At 40.5% G+C, this 26,536-nt stretch overlaps 1 protein-coding gene across 21 annotated transcripts in view; it reads left to right on the forward strand.

Moving 5' to 3' along the window:
• The window catches only part of BNC2 (basonuclin zinc finger protein 2), a 423,886-nt gene extending 397,875 nt beyond the window's left edge, over nt 1–26,011 (forward strand). For 11 of the 21 annotated variants that reach the window (XM_059071134.2, XM_067041447.1, XM_059071130.2 and 8 more), the window contains 3 exons: nt 1,290–3,259; nt 3,683–3,748; nt 18,972–26,011. In XM_059071134.2, coding sequence (XP_058927117.1) covers nt 1,290–3,259; nt 3,683–3,748; nt 18,972–19,632 — 2,697 coding nt within the window. In that variant the 3' untranslated portion in view covers nt 19,633–26,011. Of the gene's footprint in view, nt 1–1,289; nt 3,260–3,682; nt 3,749–17,333; nt 17,368–18,971 lie in introns of all 21 variants that reach the window. The other 10 variants (XM_067041448.1, XM_059071131.2, XM_067041451.1 and 7 more) reach the window with 6 other exon arrangements.
• Nucleotides 26,012–26,536: the final 525 nt, after the last annotated feature.

Here is a 26,536-nt window from a genome sequence, read left to right on the forward strand (position 1 = left end):
TGATCCTTATCACTGGGTAATGTTTCTTGGACAGCTTGGTTAGGGTGATGTCTGCTAGGTTTCTCCATTATAATGTTATGATTTTCCCCTTTGTAATTAATAAGGCTCGTGTCTTGTTATTTAAGACGATTTTATGCTTCTGTAAAGTGACAGTCAAGGCTTGGAGCAAGTGCTGTTCACAGAGGGTTGCCGAGTATCCTGTACTGGTGGGGAGAAGCTGTGCCCTAGAAGATGATGGAGTCATTATTTAAGTGTTTGAATAGATTTTTCTCAATCCATACTGAAATGGATTGCCTGACATTATACTGCAGGATTTTTAAGTCCGACCTCCAGGCGTATCTCATAGTTACTAGCAAAAATGAAAGTGTGAAATGCTTTTTAATGTATATTTAACAACACATAGCCTGGTGATTACTGATGTGTATTCTCTGTGGACTCCCTCTGCTATCAGAGGAGGATGTTGAGAGACAACATTTTTACACATTTATTCTATCTAAATCCATCACATGTTTACTTTCTAGATATGTATAGCTGTCATTTATAACAAGATCATAAAAAGTCAAATACGCTAAGTCTAAGTCAAACTTTGAATCATAGGATCACAATCAATTTTCAGAAAAGTGCAATTACTGTTTTTCCTTACCCTACCTTATGAAATAAGCTACTGGTAAAGGACACGAAAATATAGCCATTAAAAAGGGTGAAAACACAGCACAGCAATGGGGATGTGGGGGATAATGGTACTTCGTTCATCCTTTGGATTCAGAAATTCACATATTAGCTCCTATTTAAAGGAATTTACATCATTGAATCCAGTGCTTGTGCTGAAGAAATAAAATTTGAAAAATGTACTCAGTTCCTTCCTATGGTGTCACTGTTTGATAAGGATTAAGGTACCTTTTTTTTTTTTTTTTTTCATACACTGGGTTGCACAGCAAGAGTTCACATCTTGTACTAATATATGCTAAATACTTGCATAGTCTATAGGCCATTGTTGTTAAAGTAGCAGTAGTTTAGGCGTTTTAGATCACAGAGCCCCAGTGGTCTACGTTTTGTTCGCTTTGACATTGTTAAACTCAATCTGTTTCTCTAACTGTGACTCTAATGACTGCATTGGCATGGCAGAAAAGTATGCTTTGTGGATCGACTTGTATTAACCGTGCTTGCATGTTGTTTTCTGCTCTCGGTGTTCCATGAACAGACAGAGCACCTTCGGTTGCACTGAATAATCATGCACAGTCAATAAGTTTTTGTGTTTGTCTTTGTCATTTCTTTGATGTGGCCTCCAGGATGCTGCCGGCAAGGTGCTGGACCGCTGGGCCATCATGTCTCGAGAAGAGGAAATCATCACCCTTCAGCAGTTTCTGCGGTTCGGAGAAACCAAATCCATTGTGGAGCTGATGGCCATTCAGGAGAAAGAGGGGCAGGCCGTAGCTGTACCGTCTTCAAAGACAGACTCAGACATCAGAACTTTCATTGAGAGCAATAATCGCACCAGGAGTCCCAGCCTCCTTGCCCATCTAGAGAACAGCAACCCTTCCAGCATTCATCACTTTGAAAACATCCCCAACAGCCTCGCCTTCCTGCTGCCATTCCAGTACATAAACCCGGTCTCAGCCCCGCTGCTAGGATTGCCTCCGAATGGGTTGCTGTTAGAGCAACCAGGACTGAGGCTGCGGGAACCCAGCCTTTCGACCCAGAATGAATATAACGAGAGCAGTGAATCTGAAGTGTCTCCCACACCCTACAAGAATGACCAGACGCCCAATAGAAACGCCCTGACCAGCATTACTAATGTGGAGCCCAAAACTGAGCCAGCCTGCGTGTCCCCCATTCAGAATTCTGCCCCGGTCAGTGATCTGTCCAAAACCGAACACCCAAAAAGCTCGTTCCGGATCCACCGGATGAGAAGGATGGGGTCAGCCTCTAGGAAAGGAAGAGTATTCTGTAACGCGTGTGGGAAGACGTTCTATGACAAAGGTACTCTCAAAATCCATTATAACGCTGTTCACCTGAAGATCAAACATCGGTGCACCATCGAAGGTTGCAACATGGTCTTTAGCTCCCTCCGAAGCCGTAACCGTCATAGTGCGAACCCTAACCCTCGCCTTCACATGCCTATGCTAAGGAATAACCGAGACAAAGATTTAATTCGGGCCACATCAGGGGCTGCCACCCCCGTCATAGCAAGTACGAAATCAAATCTCACACTCACAAGCCCTGGCCGGCCCCCAATGGGTTTTACCACTCCCCCACTAGACCCCGTCTTACAGAATCCTCTCCCTAGCCAGCTGGTGTTTTCTGGGCTAAAGACTGTCCAGCCAGTTCCTCCGTTTTATAGAAGTTTACTCACTCCGGGGGAAATGGTGAGTCCTCCAACCTCCCTCCCGACCAGTCCCATCATTCCAACCAGTGGTACCATAGAGCAGCTCCCCCCATTACCCTCTGAGCCAGCAGTGCCAGTAGTGATGATGGCCACTCATGAGCCCAGTGCCGACCTGGCGCCCAAGAAGAAGCCCAGGAAGTCCAGCATGCCTGTGAAGATCGAGAAGGAAATTATTGATACTGCCGATGAGTTTGACGATGAAGACGACGACCCCAATGATGGCGGAGCTGTGGTCAACGATGGGAGCCATGACAATCACTGCCACTCGCAGGAGGAAATGAGTCCAGGCATGTCTGTGAAGGACTTTTCTAAGCATAGCAGGACCCGGTGCATTTCAAGGACTGAGATAAGAAGGGCCGACAGCATGACTTCCGAGGACCAAGAACCTGAGCGGGACTACGAGAACGAGTCTGAGTCTTCGGAGCCCAAACTAGGTGAGGAATCCATGGAAGGGGATGAGCACATGCACGGCGAGGTGAGCGAGAAAGTCCTGATGAACAGTGAGAGGCCGGGCGAGAACCACAGTGAGCCCTCTCACCAGGACGCCATCAAGGTGAAGGAAGAGTTTACAGATCCCACTTACGACATGTTTTACATGAGCCAGTACGGACTGTACAACGGCGGGGGTGCCAGCATGGCAGCCCTGCACGAGAGTTTTACGTCATCTCTGAATTACGGCAGCCCTCAAAAGTTCTCCCCGGAAGGTGATCTGTGTTCTAGCCCAGACCCCAAAATCTGTTATGTGTGCAAGAAGAGTTTCAAAAGCTCCTACAGCGTGAAGCTTCACTACAGGAACGTTCACTTGAAAGAGATGCACGTCTGCACGGTGGCTGGCTGCAATGCCGCCTTCCCCTCTCGCCGAAGCAGAGACAGGTCAGTAAATCTCCATTGGCTGCTCCTGCTGGGGGTGGAGGGTGCCAGTCATGGTGGACTTGAAACATTAAAAAATCCAGCTTAGATGTTTTTGATGCACTGTAAAGATTGTCCACAGTGATCGCGTGACCCCCAAGCTGCCGTGCTCGTGAAGGATTGTTGCAGTTGGTGCTTGTTGTGATTAAGCATGCAGAATCATATGCCATCTTACCCAGTAATGCACGCCATTTTTCTCTGTGCTCTGTGTATGTGTGTTTCCATGCATCTAGGTGTGAATAAGTTAACTATGTACACAGTTCCCTGCTTCCCCGTGAACCTTCACTTAGAAGCCGCAGCTTCTGTTATATATATTTCTGCTTTGCCGTGTGGCTTTTTAATTAAATCAATATATTATCTTCATACACACATATTTATCCAATATAGAAACAGAAATTTACGGATGGAAAGAACCATAGGTCCAGGACATCGAGACAGCCTGCATCTCCGTAGGTATAACCAGAAATGTTATCGTTCTTACATGAGTATTTAGTATGTCCTTGAATTCTTTAAGAGTCATAAAAAATATCAGAAGAAAACGGGACCAAAGTAATTGTTGATACGGGGAAATGGTATGGTGATGTGGGTTACTTTAACTTTAAATGTCTTTGAGCACATCTCTAAAATATAGTCTGTCATGGGAATTATGCACAGAAGGGGAGGCATGCATATACTTTGAGGATCAGTTAGAATATATTATGTCCAGCCTTGAGATGACATCACACCTTAGCTATGTAGCTGCAGCTCTGAAACAGTTGGGCTTAAACAGAAGCAGCTGGTCCTAAACCTACAGTGGTCTTTTTCAATCTTAAAGAAAATGTGATATAAATGGAATGTGTCAAGGTGGTCAGTGGTGGGGTAACACAGTTGTCCTACCCTTGCGGAGATAAGCTTGTGAACAGATCATTTACATGATACGCTAGCCCAACTAGAGTCACACAGTTAGCTCTTCCCATCATATTGGATGTGGTTTTTGGTTTTCCAGTGCCTTTTAAAAATATTTTTGGAGAAAATTTTTTTACATGGTAAAAATCAACATATGTAGAAGAAACAAAATGAATTAGGAAGTCTCCAAAGAGCCACCACCCAAATTCTAGTGTTTATCAGTTGGGCAGAGGTCTCTGACAAAGTAACATGTAATAGAAGTACACTGAAAGGTAGTGATCTGTCACTAGAATGCTCTGCTTTTTTTAAAAGTTCAAAATCTTTTTAAAAATGAAAGTTAAAATATATCTTCCTTTGTACTAAAATATAAGCGGCCCAATGTATGAAAAGCAAAATCTCTGAGAAAAAACTAAGTGGCTTTCTTTGTACAACTCAAAACATGCTTTGAAGAGACATCTCCCTTCTTAAAAATCCCCCCTCCCTCATTTACCTTGTTCTGTAAAAATGTTTTACGGTCAACAAGTTCTCTTCAGTTCCAGGTTATCATTGACAGCCCCAGAATATGGCAGATAAGATAGCTATAGACTTTGAATAATAAATATAATACTATACCCAACCCCCCCCCAAGTTTGTGAGCAATATTCATTCTTTTATGTTTGAAATAGTGCACTTGTGATAATGAGGTTAATGCATTGGATTTTTTTTTTAACAAAAATAAAAGACTCATGAAAACCTGCATAAAATATTTATGGAAATGGAGTATTTGAAGACAAGCCAAAATTTAAGCTTATTTGCATGAATTCCTATCAGAGTTTTAGTTGGTTTGCTGAAAATACTGCAAGTCATGACACTGGAATAAATGGCTCTGGGACCAAAGGCTACAACACCCGAAGCTTGGTGCTTTCATTTATGTCAAGCCACTAGAAAATGCAAGCGCTTGTGTTTTTATGTTCTAATGTATAAGGAGGTACTGTGGAGAGGGTGGTTTGTCTGAGGAAAAACACTGATTGATTGATTGATTGATAGCAGAAGAATATTTCAGTCTCTAATTTTATTGTAAGGATTGAGAGTTTCATGAGTGACTAGCCACACAGAAGTTTAGACCAGTGCCTAGGATAACTAGGATATAGGATATTCTAGGTGAGAAGCATAATACAGATATTCTCCCACGTATGTTCAGTCACAGAAGAGATTGCAAACCTCAGAAGACAGGTGATTACATTTCATATGGGTGAAATAGCACGTCATGCCTAATCTTTTTAATTCTGGAGTTTTGTCACACATGATAAAAAGCAAATTAAAAAAAAAAAATAGTGGGCTTCCCTGGTGGCGCAGTGGTTGAGAGCCCGCCTGCCGATGCAGGGGACACGGGTTCGTGCCCCGGTCTGGGAAGATCCCACATGCCTCAGAGCGGCTGGGCCCGTGAGCCGTGGCCGCTGAGCCTGCGCATCCGGGGCCTGTGCTCCGCAACGGGAGAGGCCACAGCAGTGTGAGGCCCGCACACCACAAAAGAAAAAATATATATATATACTGTACAAGAAAGTCTTGACTCTCACATGAAATTTTGCTTTTCAAGACTCTGCAAATCTTTTGACCTCATGGTAAAAACATAGCAAAAACTCTTGATATTTTGACTTTTTTTTTTTTAAGAAGAGTGTTCATCCTTGTTGAGTCTATGACTTGAGTTAATATATGATGTGAATGTAACTACCACTGAATAAGCAAAAACAGTGATGCCATTGGGGTACCACCCTCTTCCTGCATCTCAGGAAACACAGTTGCACTATAATTGTACTCCTGTTTCAGCCTTTTATTGTCATTTGATCAACTAATAACGACCTGTAATTTAATCTACTTATTCACAAAGCCTCTTGCCTCACATCTTGAATCTACCCCTCAGACATATTATCTTCCTCTTTCTCTTCACTTGTACTGTGTCAGTCACAAGAACCCCAGGAATTTCGTGTCCCTGCTTTTCTCCTCTTCAATTCACTAATAAGTTTTCTTACCTTTCTCTGAGCCAACACACCTTCCCAAACAGAAATCCTCCTTTGCCTTTAATCCTGCCGTGTCCTCGCCCATTTCTCTCCTCTCCCCAGAGTCTCGACTCATCCATCCTGGACTCCACCACATCTTCCTGGTGCAAATAAAGCATTAGAAGGCATTCTGAGTGGGGGCTGAAGTGTGCAAGGCTACCGGGTTTCGGGGATGCTTGTGATAAAACTAACAGAATGACCCTCTTCCTTCTGTCTACGAAAGCAGCCTTCTTGTCTTTGGGCTTAGAACACCTTACAGGAGAGGGAAACAGGTCTTCTAGCGCTTCTTCCAAGATGGTTATACACGAGGGAGTTGCGTGTTTGGTCTCAGATAGGCTGTTAGTAGGACGGAAGTAGAAAGACGTTAAATGCTGTGTTTTAGATTTGACGGCTAGGTAGCAGAGATTTCCAAGTCTTTGCTTATGGTCTTCCTCGGTTTTATAAGATCAGACTGAAGCCTTTTTGAAAAGCAAGAATATTCTTTGTGTAAAGTCACAAAAAGGGAGATGAGAGAGAGAGAGAGAGAGGGGGGCACAAGCAAGGCTTGTGAGGGCTGAGGAGTCCAAGCGCAGTGTCAGAGGTGTCCTTTTCTATACAGCTGTGAATGAGTGTGAGTTTAATAAATTAGAAAGCAAAGAGGACCATTCCACACTAATGACAAAGAGCAAGCCAGCATACCCAGACTCCAGTTCATCTGGTCGCTAGGTGGTTGTTAAGGTGATTTTTACTCCAAGTTCTAGAAGTAAAATGTAAATTATTTTCCCTGTGAAGAACTATAGAACTATAAGGCAATGGCTGAAGTATTTAAGTGTATGCTGATAACAGTGTGTAGTGTTAACACCGGACAGTCTCTAAACACCCTCACTTCTTTCTGGTTTGTCCCTTGATTTTTCTGCCAAGATGCTGTTCTGTCAGGGAACAGGAAAGCTGACCCTGGGTTTTGAAGTAAACATATGAAAATACTCCCTGGGAAGAAGAAATTCCAACTGGCCTAGAACCTACACTCTTGAGAAAGGACATTTTCTTGAAGATGGTGTCATAGAATTGGCTGGGCCTGGCTTCCTTTGGTCATTTCTCATCCTCTGTCATGTTTTTTGATCCCCAGGAGGGCTGAGTGGCCATGGATCAACCCCATTTATAAATTACATTTGGTTTTTATTCAGAAAAATAAAAGCCCTTCTGTCCTCTTCCCCCAAATTCCTTGTTATTTGCTAATATGATAAAAATCTATTTAATGGTAATCACTAAAACAGACATAAATAGACTTTACATTGGCAACTATAACGAAGACGTTGTCCACAGAAACTAGATGGTCTGCATCTTTGTTCCTCTCTTCCTCTGAGAATAGTGGCCACTAATTGCCACAGCTTATCTTGAATTTTATCAGAAGGGTCAGCATATATGGTTGATCTTCAAGGTGCAGGAAAGGCGATTCAGCCCCATGAATAGATTTAAAAACAAAATAATATTTGGTCAGGGTGATTTATAAATAAATATGAGGCAACCATTGGTGCCAAGTGTGAACCTTCTCTTCGATTGCTAGTGAAGTCTGTCCAGATTTAAACATGTAAACTTCTTGATTTGTATGGAATAAGACATCTGTATTTGGTTTATTAAAACCTGCTGATGTCTCCAGAACTAAATTTGTTCCTATCTAGGCCTCTGGGTAGCTGTACCTAAAAAGCAGAGATGTATAGTTTTTGCTTGTCTGATTACCTGACTTCCAGCCCTGTACAGGTGTGCAGGAATAAATTAACATGAGCTACCTCTGATGAGCCACTGCATACATTAACAGCAGAGGTGAAGATGCGAAAACATGCTACCTGCTTCCCATTAGCACCTTCTCAACAGCGACAACCATTTCTTCCATCATTCTCTGTGTTTGGAAACTTATAGAGAACTTTTCTAAAGAGGGATTTTCAGTAAATACACATGATTTCACCAGGCAATACCTCCAAGAAATGAGCCGCTTAGCACCAACTTAAGATAACTATTAGTATATTTGCCCTAATATAATTAGCTGTCAAATAAAGCGTGTTAATCCTCTCCAAGTACAAGAGGAGAACATGTTAAGGCATCAGCCTTTTCATTTCCTATATTTTTGCCATTCAAACTGCAGCTCTCCTTTACCAGAATTCTCTTAAAAGGTGAAGTTGTGCAGGTCCTTTGACTTTTAAAGGAAGAGTTTTGTTTTGTTTTTTTCTTCCCTGTTCCTCTGTTTGGTTTCACAGTACACCCAGGAGATCAGTAGGTCTTTTGTACTTCTCTCCATTACTTTCCATCAAAGGCAAACAAACAAAATAAATCCCCCTTCTGAATAATTGCTAGTTGTGCCTTCCTCAACCAAAACTTTGGTAGTAAGATAAACTTCGGTGTCATTCCCGTCTCTGGGCTTCTTTTTATATCCCGGGAGAAGAGCAGTGAGCAAAACAGTCTCCTTGTATCATGGGGAGAGACTCTGTCAAGCCTACAGTGAGCCTCGGATCTTCCTAATGACCTCCTGCTGGCCCAGCTGGATGTAAGACAAGCTCATTTAAGCCTCTGCTGACCTTTCACTCCTCCAGTCCAAGAACTACACCAGTCACTTCCACCGAACTGCCTACAAAATAGACAACAAAGCTTAATGGCAGGCAAGGGCCTTTCTCTCCATGATAACAAAGAAATTTTTACAAATTTCTGTTGATGGGAGTAACATTCAGTCTCTTGTGGCTACGTAACTTCCTCTGCACAAACGTAATGCTTCTATAATACCCGTTATCCTTATCTCCCCTCAAAGGGAACAAGCTACTGCTCTCGCCAGTGCAAACTCGAAAATTCAGGCAAAAATAGCATTTAGAGCAGAATGCACATACTGAATACACAGGTAGTAATTTTCATGATAGCACCACTTTGAAAGGGTCATCTTCCTGATTTCCGTCTCCCTTGGGTCCACCACCGTCTACCCGGATCCTCTGATAGACTTTCTCTCGGTGTGATTCTTTCTCATAATTATTCATTTGCAATATTTGTTTTTCTAGATAGTCTTTTCTTTTGTAAAAAACATAGGCCGTTTCCCACCTGGAAGCAGGTTATAAGACTTCACACATGTATTAGTATTTGCTTGTATCAGTCCTGGGAAGATGGGCTCTCTCTTAAGGTGAGAGGCTTCTGCCAGCTCTCTCTTGCTGTGAATGATCATTTTTGTTGTTGTTGCTCTTGTGCTAAGAAGAACAGACTTTTCTTTCTCTGTTGAAATTTCATAGTGAAGGTTGGGCTAGAAGGCATTTCTTTTTTAAAAAAGCCTTCTCAGAAATAATTTAATGTTTTTGCCATAAGACTCCCACAAGCTTCAAATAAATGAATGTGGCAGAATATAAAAGTTTACACTTGCCAAAAAATTACAGTGTCATAAAAAAGGGATTTATTAACTTTAATTCTTCAGTGCCAAGATGTGTGTGTGTGTGTGTGTGTGTGTGTGTGTGTGTGTGTGTGTATGTATGTGTGAGAGAGAAGCAAGCTGAGAAGGAGGAGAAAAGAATGCTTTTCAGGAAAGAACAATTTTTCGTCAGTTATTTAACATAAAACTACACTTAAAAAATACCTAGATTTTATTTCCTAATGCTAGCTGCTTGAATTAAAACGGGAGTTGTAAATTCCTGGTTAAAAGCTGTTATGCCTGAAGTGTTGGTGATCTTAACTCTAGTACTTTATGGAGTTCATTACTTCTTTTATTAACTAGGGGGAAAAATGTTCCCTACTTCTAGTTTAATTCTTTTCCTTGCTTGCTCTAATTATTTTGACTTTACCTTAGGAGAAAAAAGCCAAGGTCTTCTACCGGAACATACGTAAGTGGCGCCTCAATATTGCATATGTCAATCTGAATTATTACTAGCTATTCAAAAATTATGCTAACATTCTCATCTAAATGCATCCCCATAATGTATATGTGTGTTTATACGTAAACACCCGCATAAATAAGAATATCAAAAGACAGATCACCCTTAATTGCCAGAATAGACATCTTCATCTTAGAAAGTGATGTATGAAGTTACTTTAGCACATGGATGGGGAATAAGATTTTTTTCAGTCAAAGCAGACAGATTTGGGCAATGAGAACAACAGACCTTCAAAAGCAAGCCTCTTGGGTCTGATGGCCAGCTGAGGGGAGCAGCTCTAACTCTGCTGCCTTTTTAGTCATCTGTGTCACTGAGGGGGCACTGGGGGGTCAGTCCGCTCACTAGTAATTGTGTTTTACAGACTTCTAAAGCAATTGGCTCAGTCAGTCCCAATTCAATAAAAGTGGAGAGCAAGAGAGAGAGCACTTTTGTTCTATTTTTTCCTTGAAATTATTTCATTCAGCAGTCTGTCTTTTTTATTACCAGGACTTGACATTAGCACTCCAAGCTATATTAGCATCCATTTCAGCAGTTCAGTAATGGTATTAAAAAAACACTTAACTTCAACGGTGAATGGTTGTATGACAGTACCATAAAAAATCCACATTAAAAAAAAAACTTATGTATTTGTCCCAGCAAATTATTTTTCACTTGTTTAACCACTTCAAAGCTATGTTCTTGTGATGGGTATTCACGAGAACCTTCGTGCTGTCAGAAGCAAGCAGTCAGTGGTGCTCTGTTGATTAGGGAATCGGGAGAAAGAGGAAAGGGAAATCCAGTGGGGAGGGGGTACGTAAAGATGCTGTTTATCCTGTAGTTAGATTACCTTCCATTCATCAGCAGAGATGGAATTGGCAACCTCAGAGCACCCAAGGTGAAATTCTTGGATTCTCATGCATGGCTGGGATTTGATTTTGAACTCAGCACTCTCCAAACTTGGGAGCAGAGCCTAACTACTTTGGCACTGCAGTGTGCTCATAAATGACTACATTAGGTTCTAAATTTTGATTAAACATTCAGTAATTAATCAATGGTAGACACGAAACAGTTGGCAAGGTCCAGAGCTGCGAAATGTTTAAGACATAAAACATTACGAAGCAATTAGAATATGCTCCTTCAAGAGAAGGATTGCCTTCAATAAAGAGGTAAATGATAGCATCCTGCTTATTGTGGACGTAGGCAGCCAGAGCAATATGATAAACTGCTGGAGATACACATATCAGTAATCATCCACATTATTAGGGCCATTAATCATAATTCCAAAAATATGACAGCAGCAGCCAACTTTTTGACCAATTTTGCTTCTGCCTGTTGGCCATTATAACTTCGCTAATAGACTGCAGAGCTCCTGTGCGTGGCAGTTTGCATTGAGAATGGAAGGTTAATTATATTTGAGCTGCTGATTTCTTCTCTCCTTGGAAAAGGCTTAGCACTTTGACGATCCCAGGAGCTCACTGTTGTTAAACAAGTAAAAGTACTCTATTGAAATTTTCTTTGTTGGTCAGGAACGAGGAGATGTTTCAAATGAGATAGAAGCGCCAGGCTGGAATAGCCGCTAATGTTTCTTGCTCCAAAGTGATCCTTGGGCAGCAAGACGAATGCAGGGGTCTCTTTAGCTCACTTTGCTCTCTCATTTCTCTTCTGCAGACAGGTAGAAATTTCACTGTATGGTGATACACCAGGTAAATCCCACAAGATTCGTGGTGGTTTCACTATGAATATATATGGAACTAAGAAGTTGGGGAAAATGGTTCATGATTTGGGGAGGAATAAGCACCTTTTTCATACAAAATTCTGCTTCTGTGGCTATGCTTGTTGTGAATCAAAAGTAAAAAGAATTTCAAAGAAATCATCTGAATGTTGCTAAACATTGAAATGTTTAGTAGCATAGGTGCGTTGCTGGTTGCTTAACTGAAGTTTTGCTGTCTCAGCTGGTAGTTTTGCCATTGTTTAACCAAAGACATAAATTAGATTTTGCACATTCTTTTTGTTCATGTATCTTAAGTAGTTTCATTTTTCAACACAATTCTAGATAAGGCCATAGCTAAGTTATAATATTGCCTACAAAATTCTGTCCCCCGCCTCTTGGAGAACTCATACATCCCAAGTGTTGTCTTTTTAAAAGATCATAAATTAACCGTTTAAATGCTATAAAACCTTCTTGGATATTTAGTCTTAGGAAGTATTTCCTTTGAAAAAGATCTCAGAGAGAAACTGATGTTCCACTCTGTCCACATTAGAAAAGATAGCTTATTTTTAAATAGGAGAAGAAATTCGAGCATCTAGAGAAAAATGCATTCTTATTATTTTGGAAATAGGTCTTCTAAACTCTGTATAAGACAATAAAACAAGGGATGAAGACTTGACGGCTAGTTCATTCAGGGTAAATATAAATCTCAAAATTCTAGCTCAGATTTATTTAAGTCCTTAAAAGATGCCAGGGTGAACCGCCTTGCTTTTTCTTACCCAACACTGGTAGTAAACTGAGCACCATAAGAGCTGCCTGATTGAGAAAATTTCCAAATGCTGTGAAAACATAATCCTATTCACAGTGTAACACGCGTCTCACATCACAGCGCAACAGGTTACCTATCGAATAATGAAGCACCCTCCAGAAGCCTCTACGTGTCAGATACAACTCAGAAGTAAAATGGTTAGGGAACAGCGTTGGATATCAATTCTGCACTTAACCTGAGCATCCAGCATAGACATTTTCCATCCACCAATCTGCCTTCCTAAATGCCATTACTACATTAACATTTTTTATGCATTCCACAGCAATGACAAATTGTTTTGTAACCGTAGTGCCAGATTTAGTATGTGAGAGACACGTTCACCTCTGCCAACAAACCAATAATTCTCACTAACATCTTCAGAGTTACCACATTTATAAAGTTGCAAAGTGGAGTAAACAAACCATCTGTTTGGCTTTTCCATATATGTCATGCTTTCTTATTAGCATATTACGATTCATTCAGTAAACAAATTTGGTGATTTCGTTCACGTCAAAGTTAGGTCGGAAGCTTGAAGATGATTAACATTCCCGGGACAGGCACATTAATACATTGCTTCCTCGGCAAAGTTAAATGGCTTCTCAGGAGAATCGTCCCTTGTTGACAAGATGAGACTGTCAATTTTGTTCGCCTGCCACGTTAGGGGCCGTAAGGGGATGGCAGGCTCTGAGAGAGGGGAGTCATGTAGGCAGCATAATTCACTGTGAATTGAGAAAAGAAGTCTAATTCTGATAAATGGCCGACCCCAATACATCCTACCTGTTATTACAACAGACGTGCCGTATCTGTGCAGTAAATTAGCTAAACCCCCAAAGAGTTTGGTGGGAGCTTATCTTCAAGTGAATAATTTGAATGTAGAGGGAACTGTCTGCGTGACCAGTATGGATGATTTGTTTTATATTGAAAGGGATTGAAGTGACTGAATTTCATACTTTTAATTTGCAAGAATTTGCTTAGCTTTTATTTCTTGCATTTATTATGTACTTCTATACTTCTGGGGGTTTTTGGAGCATTGTTCACTAGAATTTTACATTGAATTTCCTGAGCTAGGGATGGTTTTTGGCTCTTTTGGAGAAAAATCTTTAAATATTAGCCTGTTAGAGCAACTACTTGTTTTACAGAAAATGTATACTAACAAAAATGTCGTTTACTTCACAGGGCCGTAAGACATCAATTAATGATGATACAAATATTTTTGAGGCATTAAGGACAACAGATAGTGTCATAGCAATCAGATAAGAAGAGAACTAATGAGGGGCAGAGGTTTTAACTTTTCATTTCTGTGGATTTGGTTAGCAGATTTAATTTCCGATCAAGAATATTGATATTGACTCAGTATCCCACAATACACACAAACCCAGCGTCTAGATTTTCCCAGATTGTATATAAATAACATTTCTCTGCCCCATATACACACACATACACATGCACCCCATATATATAGTGGTATCTGCTGTGTATACATCACTGTGATCATTCTGGACAATATGAGAAGTGTGCGTGTGTGTGTGCGCTTGTGTGTGTGGAGTGACAGAGGTGAGCAGAAAAAATAAAGGCAAAAGCTCCAAAATGGAGCCTCAATTCCATTTCACCTGAGGCATTGTAATTAATTATCAAGTATTTTGTTTCAATTCACTAAGTTTAGAATGGCTCAGAACTGATTAAGAATTAAGGTTAGATTCAGCTTCTCATGTAACCTATAGCTTGATTTTTTTTTTTAAGTTCCTTCCTCTCAAAACCAAAGTTAAAAATCTCAAGACGCTTTTTCTTTTCAATGTATTTAATGTGTTTAATTTTTATTTTTATGATTAAACATTGCATTAAGTTGAACTGGGCGCTTGAACAAGCTTGGAAAGAGAAACGTGAGAAAAGAAAAGCTCCAGACAGGACTGACTTTCTCTAAAGGGCACTTGCATTTGCTTGACTTTGTTGGATTTGGTGTCTTCTGTGGTTGCGTGGTAGTTGTTTTTTTTTTTAAACTGACATATAATTGACATATGTTTTCATTAAATAAACCGAAAAAGACTGGTAGTCCACTTGAGTCCACCTAGAGTACTTCCACTCAGCATTTCCTGGAGTAAGTTTGGTTTTATGCCCTCCCCTATATCATATCGGCTTCATGACTTTTTTGCTTTTGAGGGTGCTCTCAGTTTTCAAGAGGCTTTTGGTAAACTCAGTACAGAAAGAGTAGGGAAGAGTACAGAGGGTCAGAGGAAACATTTGTGACTCTCTAAGCATAGCCTAGGTTATAGGACTGTGTCATGCCCTAATTATGTATCATTACCTTACAGCACAGTGGGGTGTGATAGGGTCAGAATTATCCTCTGCTGTATTATCAGTGTCTTTTCTTAAATATTCAGTTACGTGCTTCCAATCTTGGGATCACTGTTTTCTCTTCTACGGTGTATTTTGGGGAAAGTTTCTGTAAGGCTGCATATTATTGATTGAAGTCAAATAAATGTAATTATGTCCAAAGTGCAAAGTATTCTACTTGAGCTGGCAAGAGACTTGAGGTTGAATAAGGTATAGCATATGTTCTTCTTGAAAGTGACCATCTTGGGACTAAATTGTGGCCTACTCTCTTGACGAGATCCCCAGTGAGATCAGATCCTTACCCCTTCCACTTTATCAACTCACCTTTTCTCTCCATCCCAGTCACTTTTGTTTTTTCTGTAAGAGGAAGCTGCCTCCTCGGCGTATCGGTATTACCTACCTAATCAAAGCAAAGAGAAACAGCTTTTGTACTGTTGACATTCTTATAAAATATAGTAAGTTCTAATATGGTTTTTGTTCATGATTATTTTTGCCTCTCTTCTGGAGATAAATATTCAGAACACTAGGTTTATTTTCTAGAAAAACTCTCTCTGGAGAACTCAGAATTGGCTCCTGTCTGCAGTCCCCCTTCTCCTTCTTACAGACAGCTGCTGACTGCTTCCTCTGCTGTGGGCCCTCCCGTTTCCAGCATTCTCTGGTCTTCCTCCCATTTTAGGATCCTCTTCCCTGTACGTCTGACAGTCCGTTGGCGGGACTTCTTTCTGCGTCTCTTCCGTCTTCCCTTTCTTTTTACCTCTTTGGTTTTCTTTTGGATCCAAGTAAACTTGTAAGTTGCTATTAACCCCAGGTGTTTGTCTCTCCTCCTTGAGCAGTGTTCTCTGACAGTTCAGGGTTTGGATGGACTGAGTCCAGGTCTCTGTTAACATCAAGTGCTGCCTTTTGTCCATTCTGTGGAGGCTGAACCTAACCTCTGGAGGCACAGGATCAGGACTCTCTAAAGAATGTCTTCTCTCCCTCCTTCTCTTGCTTTGCCTCTTTCCACCCCAGTAGTACTGGAGTTAGTTAGAACAAGCCCACCAGCATGAGAGTGGACTACTAAGCTTTCCACAGCACGTTCTTCCCATCCCCAGTTCAAGTATTTTGCATATGGCATTTAGGAGGATTATTAAACAAAAATGAAAGCAGATTAAGAAATGAACATAAAAGAATCGATTCTCTTGAACTGTGGTTGCATAATGGAAATCGACTACCACGAATGAACCCGTGCACTGAAGTTATGAACAGCAGAGCTAATGCACTGCCATGAGTTCATCTTTATTATTGCATTACACCTGAATCAATTGATAAAGTAGCTTTTTTTTTTTAAGCAAGGGATGGCACTTAATTGAATAAAAGCCAATGTAATTATATTAGCAGAGGCCAACAGTACTGCTGACAGCGGAAAAGGGACACTGTTGAACAGAGTGCCAGAGCTGGTCTACACATTTCTGCACATTGTTTGGTTGACAGATATTGAGGGCTGGTACATCATCTAATTCGATTACAGATTTCTATTGCTGTAAGTGAGAAATGAAGAGAAACATCTCTTCCTGGTAACATAGCAGTGGAGATGTGCCATTTCACAAGTCATCTTCAGAAAGATGTGTCTTTCTGGGGGATCAGTGTGTCCTTTTGTCGATGTTAATTCTTCCTTATTCAGTGTGTCTTGATGTGACTGCTGTGTGTCTGGCTGCTGTTTTCTCAGCAGTGAATCTAGGAAGTGGTAACTGCAGATGTGTGAGAAGCAACGGAGTTCTAGACTAAAGTCATTGCAAAATGTGTGCTTGTGAAATTAAGAAAGGGAGGGGAGGGAGGGTGTTAAAAATAATACACAGAGGGATAGGACTTCGTGAGCTGCTTGTGGTTGGCAGATTGTTTTATCAGTAGATTGTTTGACAGTATGTACTGTCACTCTACTTCCACATTCCTGTAATAACTCTGGTGGTGTCATACCTACATGTCAGGGGAAAGACTTCACAGTAGGCATTTCCTACACTCTGCTTAGCAGCCTGCACTTGGAGTCATCTGCCATCTGACACCAAGGAGACAGGGAGCAACTGTGTCAGAGCAGGGGCCGTGGGGACCACTTCTGTTCATCATTCACATATCTGCACACTGCATGCATTTGTGCAGAACTCATTTATGGATGATGACGATGCTGTGAATTTGGTTGATCTTAATTTGATTTATGATTTTTTGGATGATGCAGCTGATCTGAAAAATCATCAAGACAGCATATGAGATGATCGCTTATGACAGAAAATGATTTTGTGATCAGAACATTTTAAATCCCTATGTTATTGTTTGTTTTTTTTTTAAACCAGATGTCTAGAATGTGAATTTGTTTTCTCTCTCTCTCTCCTTCTCTCTCTTTTTCTCTGTCTCTCATTCTTGCTTTCTTTTGTGATCGATTTAGCAAAAGATTAGAAAGCTGATCTTATTATCACAAGGTAAGCTCAGCCTTCCTAAGTGCAGTGTGGAGAGGGCTGCCGCCCCTCTGCCCCTTCAAACCCGGAGTGCTGTATATTGTCTTGTGTGGAAAGGTGGAGAAGTGTTTCCCACCTTTCTTGTCTCTGAGGCACATACCTCTCAACCATCTCTAAGAAATATTAGCCATGCTTGTCACCAAATGGAGTGACTCATTTCGGTCTTCCATACTTTTTAATTATAATCAAGAGGTCTGTTGAACTTGATGCTGGCCATTCTAGGTCATTTCTATTATCAATTTCTGTTATCACAATTACTTCTCTAAGATGTAGAGCTTCTGCCATTATTGAGAAGCTTTTCTGTATCTGTATATTTATTTACTGGTTTACTTTTTGGAAGGGTAGCCTTCAATTTAGGTACGTGTCAAACGTGAGCCTTTGCAGGTGGAGAGAGGTATATGCCCAAGGGCACTTTAAAAATAAATGGGGGATATAAATACAAAGGCAATGTTTTCAGACAGATAATAACCTATCAGGCTTTGGTAAATCATGACATCCCTATGGATGCTCTGGGACAAATCCTATCTTTTTTTTTTTTTTTTCTTTCTTTTAATTCAAGCAAAGCGTTCAGTGAGTAGAGTAAAAGTTTTGCTTGTCTAAGAAGTATGGACTCCAGTTGTTAAAATAGAGGGACCATGTGTTATTATTGTGCTTGATTTTTTTTTTTTTGTATTTATTGTGTGTGGGTTTTTTTCTTTTTTTTGGTCCCTTTGGGTTTTTTTTCTGTTGTTGTGATTTTTTTTAAAGGGTGGGTGGGTTTTATTTAAAAAGCCAACTTCTGTTTTTCAGGGGTTTTTTTCAGAATTAAATTTTAAAACAAATTACTTGAAAACATTTTCAACTCTAAAATGTAGCAGCTTCTGAAAATAAATGTATTTTACTATTAGATTTAGCTGAGATCCCAAACCATTCTGCAAAAAGGGATTTATGCTTAAAGAGAGTCTGTAACCCTATTTCAAATTGCTAACCTTTTAAGCTAATTGTTTTTCCTACCTAAAACTTGCAGTGTAGGAAGGTGAGGGGGAACAAGTCATTATTTTGTCAAGTGAACCCTAAATTATCTAGACCATTTACTTTTAAAAAAAGGGATCCATTTTATACCTCTAAAAGTGTTTGCTGTAGAAAAAAAAGGCTTTCGTTTTGTTTTTAGGTAAATTCAAATTGTTCAGTTTAGACAAGCAGAACGTTTCCATCCTTTTATCCTATTTAATGTATTTTTTCAAATCTCTGCTGTGAGATTCTCCGCAGCCGATGCTGCTACAGTGTAAAATGAACAGAACAATCATTCAGGAAAAGGTGCATGGGTTTGCATTCATCCTACCACTGAGGAATTTTACTCTCTTATAAAAATTATGTTAATGAAAAGCTCCCCTTATTGCACTCCCCACCACCACTTATTCCCAAATCCTGAGGATGTGGGGAAATGTTTGCTTTTACAGGGGTGTCATTAGCAATGAATGTACTTATGTGGTGCCTAGTGGAAGCTGAATCAATTTTAAAATGCTCTCCTTTTTCTCACCCTCCCCACTCCCTGTACACCTACCCCCCCTTCCCTCTTGTTTTCCTAGACACAGTGCCAACATCAATCTCCATCGTAAACTGTTGACCAAAGAACTCGATGACATGGGCCTGGACTCATCGCAGCCCTCCCTTAGCAAGGACCTCCGGGATGAATTTTTGATGAAGATCTATGGTGCCCAGCACCCCTTGGGGCTCGACGTCAGGGAAGACGCCTCCTCTCCCGCGGGGACAGAAGACTCCCACCTGAACGGGTACGGGAGGGGCATGGCGGATGACTACATGGTCCTGGACCTGAGCACCACCTCCAGCCTCCAGTCCAGCAGCAGCATCCATTCCTCCAGAGAATCCGACGCAGGCAGCGACGAGGGGATCCTCCTGGATGACATCGACGGGGCGAGTGACAGTGGGGAGTCGGCGCACAAGGCCGAGGTCCCCACCCTCGCTGGCAGCCTCGGGGCTGACGTTTCAGGATCTCTGATGTTCAACAGCTTGTCCGGGAGCAATGGTGGGATCGTGTGCAACATTTGCCACAAGATGTACAGCAACAAGGGGACCCTGCGGGTGCACTACAAAACCGTGCATTTGCGGGAAATGCACAAGTGCAAAGTCCCCGGTTGCAATATGATGTTCTCCTCTGTGCGAAGCCGGAATCGGCACAGTCAGAACCCTAATCTCCACAAAAACATTCCCTTCACTTCAGTAGATTAGTCTCAGAAAGGACACTACAAATGCCAGCTCTCACCAGATGGCCTACGTATTTGAACTGCCATAGTCAGTGTGTGCTTGTGTACTTGGGATGGTGTGTGTGTATATATGTGTGTGTGTATACACATGTATGCCTCTGTGTCTACATATATATATATACACACACACACACACACACACACACACGTTTTCTTTTCTTTAGATACAAAAAGATAAACACTAGGTGCTTTTGAAGTTTTTTTCTCTTTCTCCTTTATAGGTCGGATCTTTCATTTGGGGGTGAAAACAAAGTACCCTTTAAACACATATACACACATACACACATAAAAGCGTGCAACTAGCCCAAATTTTGACAGAATAATAATTTTTGGTCCTCTCCAAAGAGACAATTTGTTGTACCCACGACTGTTGCCTGCAAAAAAATAAAAGGGAGAAAAAAAAAAGAAACAAAAAAGGAACTCCTTATAGTTGTCTTTTGTGAACTTTAAGGTTTTGAGAGAATCTTCAATTAAAGCATGGCAGATTCACCTGTAAATATTGAGCCTTGAGAGGCCAATGATGTAAAACAGTTGTATTGATGGTTGTTTAACTCTTTTGTTTAATTTTTACAGTTACATCAGCTGTTAGATATACAGGAAAAAAAAAAATAGTTTGCTGGCTAGCTCTATTCATTTATGTTAGCATTAATGCACATTTTTTAAGGAAAAAAAAAAAACATGGTCTTGTTTTTACTACCTGCTAGATATAGTGATAAAGAGGTGCTGGCATGCCTTACAGCACAGATCTGATTTTTTAAAATGTCCTGTACTAGTACATAAATCCAGTCATGCACTTTTTTTCATACACTACAAGGGGATGTGTAATATCCATGCTTCTTTTTTATCCTTAAACTATTGCCATACTTCAAGTAAGTGTCTTTTTTAAAAAATTCACTTGTATAAAAATGGTCTGGTCAGTATAGGGCACAAATGCCAAACAAAAGTATTAGTGTTAACACAAAACTGCCAACTTTGCACAAGTTTCCAGAAAAGAAAATACAATTAGTCACTCAACATAACCACAGGCCAATTTGTCGGCCACCAGAAAACCGCTTTAGAAAAAAACACTTGGTGATTCAAGTGCCGAATGTTATTACAATCAGCACTGCAACCTTCTTGCTTATATGTTAAGTTACATAAAAGGAAAACAAAATTATGTGGTGTGAAACAGCTAAGGCATTTATTCTTTAGAGGCTGGATAATATTTCAGGATACAAAAGCCCAAATTACTCACTATGGAACAAAGCTGAATCCAGTCAAAGAGTTGAGCACTCATTCGCAAGGACCTAACCCTTAATCCTTTAAAAAGAAAAAGTCTGAACTGGGTTGGTCTGTTGTGTGGCTGTGTAATTTACTGCACGTTCTGCAGTAGTACTCTGATTCAGGCTGGTTTGATAGACAAAATCAAAGACCTTTAAGAGCGGCAGCAGCAGTACTTGGAAGCTTTGCAAACATGTGCTGAACTTGAACTAAGCAACACTCCTTTCTGAAAAGCCAGAAGAAGGGGGTTTAAAATAGGATCTCGCACTGTTTAGTGTTTTGCGTTTCCCCACACGATTTGTCAGAGAGAAATGAAAGCAAGCCTGAAACCAAGCAATCCAGAGTGAGAAAGAGGAGGGGAGAGGATTCTCCAAACCTTTTTTGTTGTGTTGTGTTTTGTTTTGTTTCCGATGTTTACACATGTTGCCTGAGCTGGTTTACCACATCAGCAGCCTCAGCTACCACAACATACTGACTAAATGATGATATTTACTCAAGTTCAGTCTGCAGCCAAAACCATTAGGGTGTGAGTTGCAGACTGTGTTTTGTTGTTTTTTGTGTTTTTTTTAAGTGGGGGGGGGGAGATAAACAAGGAATATTTTGTCGAACAGTACACAGTAATTTAAAGAGAATGTATTTCTTTTCTGCATTTAAGGGCCTCAAACATTTCTCTCAGCAGTCTAAAAGTTAGAAATAACCCCTTTGTCCTAATTTTTAATGTTACTTCCATTTTTCATGTTTTGTGATTTTTTTTCTAGGTTCACATCAGCATTCACTTCCGTGAATTTTGCCAAAGGAGACTGTTAATATGTTTCTCTTTTTATTATTCCTGTAGGATTTATGGTACCTCACAGTATTTATTGTTTCCAAAAATAAGCATCATTAGTTGAGGATTCAGTATTTTTCTTTGTGAAAATTTCACAAATGATAGATTCTTAAAGATAAGCTAGATGTGTCTAGGGGCTTTATCTTTTCATCTCCTTCAGAGCATGCTATGGGGTTCATTTAATTCTTCATTTGTTCTACAGTGAGGAGAGACCAAAAGTATTTGCAGTACAAAAGAAATTATATCAGACACTATGTCTGTTAAATGACAAATGTTTACGGTTAAAAAAGCTGAGGAATTCGTGCTAACCGTTTTTGTTTTCTTGTACCTTTGAATTCCCCAAAGTCTTAATCGCTTTATTTTGGTGTTGTGTTAAATTGAATAGACAGAGATGTTTTCCTTTGTTTGTTTTATACCATATAAGACTCTGTACAGTATGTTTGTGAAAGACTGAACTAGAATAATGAAAGTTTGTTTGCAAACATTTTGGTTCTCTTAGCATTCTCTGTGTTGCTGCTGTTGCCCTATTATCCAAATGATTCGATTCCAAAAGAGTGGAAAAAAAAATATTTTTGGTATCCCAACAAAAGATTATGGAAACACTAGCTTTGGGAGTGTGCGTAGACTAAATGACACGTCGTTTTATGAAAACAACAAATTTTCAGCCATTTTTAACAATTACACTCTAGGTTGAAATATTAGAACTTATCTTGTACAAAAATCAGTGTTTACTCTGTTTAATTTAATGTCAACTAAAAGGTCAAAGAGCCCTAATGAGTGAATTACATAGCTGTCAGCAGGTCACAGCAAACGAACCAGGCTTAGAAGAAATGTTACTTGCCACAAACCAGGCTAGTGTGGATAGCCAGTTAGAACAAACCCAGAAGTCACAAGATTCTCAAGGTAGAAGTTCCCTTGCTCAGAGCATGAATGTGTTCACCTGCCTTTTGTTGGAGAAATGGCAGCGAGTCCTGGACAACTTGCCCTTTCTGAGTCTCTCCCCTTTGCTACTATTGTGCCTCAGGTGCCCACATGTTATGGTGGCCTTCTAAGTGGGTGTATAACATTTTCCAATTTAAAGCCTATTTGCTTAAAAGGGACAGGGGGAGTGGACAGAAGTGGTCCAGAAGATGGAGAATCATGAAATGTACATTTCTTTTAGTCCCCCAGTGTTGCTTGTTCTTGGGTGTGTGCCTGAGTGCATTGTTTGGACTTAACTCTAAATCTAGTTAAGATGGTGATCTCAAGGCTTATTTGCAAACGGGAAGGATAACGAGATCAGCATTTTAATCACTGAGCCCTTCATCTTTGCCCACTCATACTCATTGCTTTTTTCATAGGAGTTTCCTATTGTGAAACAGGTTCTGTTCAGCTGCATCCATTCTATGCCAGCTGAGAAAGGAATAGGGATGCAGCTTTTGTATCCAGGCAGCCTTTTTCCATTTGATTGATTTTAACCAGCATTTTGTCACAAGTACAACATTGGGCAGTATTATTAACGTGCATGTTTGCTAGGTGGTGTTGAAATGGACTGTTTTGATCATTTTAAACTATGTGTTTGTAAATATCAGAAAAGCTTAGTCTGCTTTAGGGTGTATCTGTGTGTTATGGAGGGGGACGACACAGAGCAAGAATAGATAATTTGGTTTTAAAAATGTGATAAAAAGCGGGACATTCTCTGTTCTGCTATTAATTGTATTGAAGTAAGTCAATGCATTTCAGATCTTAGTCCGGCCACCCAGTTCAGCCTGATGCCTTTTAAAGGTTTCAAGGTGTTAATGTTTTCCTTCTCAAGGTGACAAACATCTTTGGAAATTGTTTTTAGCACAATGGCGCCACTGTCCTTGTAGTGTAGTATCTTTGGTCATGAAATTCCAGGCCCTTCCAGTAAGAGGAGAAAGGCACTTAACTGGTCAATAGCCTGTTAGTATATACATTGCTCTTAAAAAAAAAAAAAAAAAAGCAAGCTTTGAATATATCAAGAATGGTCTGGCTCTTCCAGAGGCATTCTCCTCATTTTACTCAGGGGAAACCATGCGCTAGGTTCCCACAAAATAAAAAGTGACCTTTTGTTCCCCGTTCTCTGTACACACCCCTGACGTGTGCCAAGCAAATGAGAAAGGGGGCCTTTGGCAATTAAAACAGAAAGAAGCCAGTAATCAGATTGAGACGGACATGCTGCTAACTGCCAACAGTTGACCTAAGCAGTCCTAACTTGCACTTGGTCTTTAGTGTTGGGTTAGATTGACTAACAGAGTGAATAAAGTTCAGCCCTCGTAAGACACGCTCCATCTTCTGTCATCAGAAACAGATCATCCGGAAGAAAACTTCTTTGATCCTGTGGACACACTCCTTTTCTTGAACTTTTCAAAATTATGACAAATTTCAGGGTTTTTAAAAATCACTTATATTCCCCCAAACTTGGAATATTTAGAGGATTTTGCTTTTCCCTCTCATTCTTTGTCTAATGGGAGGGGTCTAAATGAGTACAGAGGGCAATAAAAGGCAGGTGCCAAAGAGACTGGAGGGAATCACAGTTTTTTAAAGCACAGTGAGGGATATTAAGTAGAGGATTCGTACTTGCCCTGGCTTGAAGGCAACTAGAAAAGAAAATAGTGAAGGCACTGAAACGGTCACGAGAAAAGTCTGGTGCAGCTCAGCCTAGCAGCCAGTGAGAGCACATCGATGCAGTGCCCCCCAGAGCTCCCCATGACCTGGTGCATCCTGAACCCCAGTCTGAGGAGGGAGGGAGGAAGAAAGGAAGGCTGCTGCCTGGAATAGCTCAAGTCCCTTTCAGTTCACGGAAGCCAGTTACGGCAGTTGTGGAGGGGGTGTTCTTTTTTTCATTTCTTTCTTTTTTTTTTTTTTTTTGGAGTGGGAAGTGATGCTACAGTCCCTTAGGGAACAAAAAGATCCATTGGGTCAACTAGGTCCCAGAAAAGTCCAATGGTCAAACCAAGCTCTAGTTGTGACAAGTGGACTTAAAGGGCATGGTAGCCAGCATGGATCTGTTCTTTCTCCGTCATTACTGTGGCTTGCCCCCGTAGCCATGGTTGTAAGGCTATGTGGCTAAAAATCTCTTGATCAAAATGTGAGCTCATTCACCTTTATACGAAGCATAAAAGTAACTTTTCTGTTTTCATATTTTCCCTCCAAGCTGAACTGTGTGTGGTAGGTAGCCTTGCTTATGTTAGCATTAAGGCCATATCTGCTCTGTCCTAAACGTATTTCCCTATTTCCTATAGTTGGAGAGTTGCTCACTGTAAACATTAATTTTCTGTTAGTATTATGTAAATCCAGCTGTAAAACTGACTAGTGATTTAATCTAACATCACTCTTGCCCAGACACCCATCCTTTCCTGTGTCCTCCCATCATCCTCATTCTTCCCACATTTTGCACAAAAATGATGTTTATGGTCATTCGGCAATAACTGGACATCGAATAGTGTCTTTTTGGCATTTGTTGAAAAATCCAAATGCCTAATAACGGGGTTTTAAAAAAAACCTAAGCATTTTTACAAGTACACTGAATTGGATCAGCATTATTGTTCATTATAATGTTATATATTTTTTTGAAGTAACGTACTATAGTTGTCATAAAACTATCTTTATTCTCCTCTGAAGTGTTGTAAATTCATTTGACCTTTACTGCAAAAAAAAAAAAAAAAATCTTTTCTATATAGTGTATCAAGACAAGGCTCAGTTTGTAACAAATAGTGGAGGGTTACAAAAGAGGAAGGGGAAAAGCCAGGCTGAGCATCGAGAAGCTTCAGTTCAATTTCACCTCATATCTTTCTAATAACTTACTTGTCACTTTATTACCTTCCAGTAATGTGAACGCTGCTGACAAGACTGTCACACTAACAGCAGACAACACCCTCTCTGCTTCAGCTCCAGCTCTCCTGGCTACTTATTGCCCTGGCCCTGAAGGGACACAAACTAATAGTGTGCTTTCCAGTTCAGCACTTGGCCATCAAATATAAAAGGATGCGTAATTGCCTGTTTATCCCTTGTGAAGGGGAAATTGAGTACAAGGGCTAGGCTTTCCCACTGAGTTCCCTGATGTACACACATTCACAGTCTCTCTCTCTCTCTCTCTCTCTCTCTCTCTCTCTCTCTCTCTCTCCCTCCCTCCCTCCCCGCCCCGCCCCCACCCTTCTCCTCCCAGCACAGGAGCCCATACACACACCCACTAAACTGTATCTTTGGTAAGCCCAAAGCTGCCTCAAGGTGCCCTCTCCAGCTATTTAGTGGACAGTAACAAGACTATTTCTTAAGGGTCAGTAGAGAGATGCTGACTTTGATGGCATTCTTTGAGTCTTTGGAAACTTAAGTATTGCAATTCCAAGCCCATGCATTTTGGGAGTACTGGGTGTGGCCCTATAATTAGAGCACAGTTTCTGCAAGTCAGTGACAAAAGTGGTATTAGATCGCCCCATATTCTGTAAGGAAAGCATTAAAATGTTTTTCCTCCCCTTCAAAAAGTGGACGTGTTCTAAGAAATTGGTTGTGCGTGATGGTAAAAAAAAAATAATAATTTTTTTTTTTTAAGTTTTGACACCCAACTGTTAGTCTAAATGAACGCGTGTCTTGCCATGAGAACCTCCAAATCCATAGTGTAACAAGACAAATTCACCTTTGTTTTGTTTAATTGGACTGACAATATGAAAAAAATAATAAGGCACAGGGACTTTGACTTGAATCACTAAAACAGAGACCACCCTATATGTAAAAGTAAATTCTCCACTTTGGGAACATTTTGGTAAGTACAAGTGCGTGAGCT

This window comes from Kogia breviceps, chromosome 8, assembly GCF_026419965.1.
Source record: "Kogia breviceps isolate mKogBre1 chromosome 8, mKogBre1 haplotype 1, whole genome shotgun sequence".
NCBI lineage: Eukaryota > Metazoa > Chordata > Mammalia > Artiodactyla > Physeteridae > Kogia > Kogia breviceps.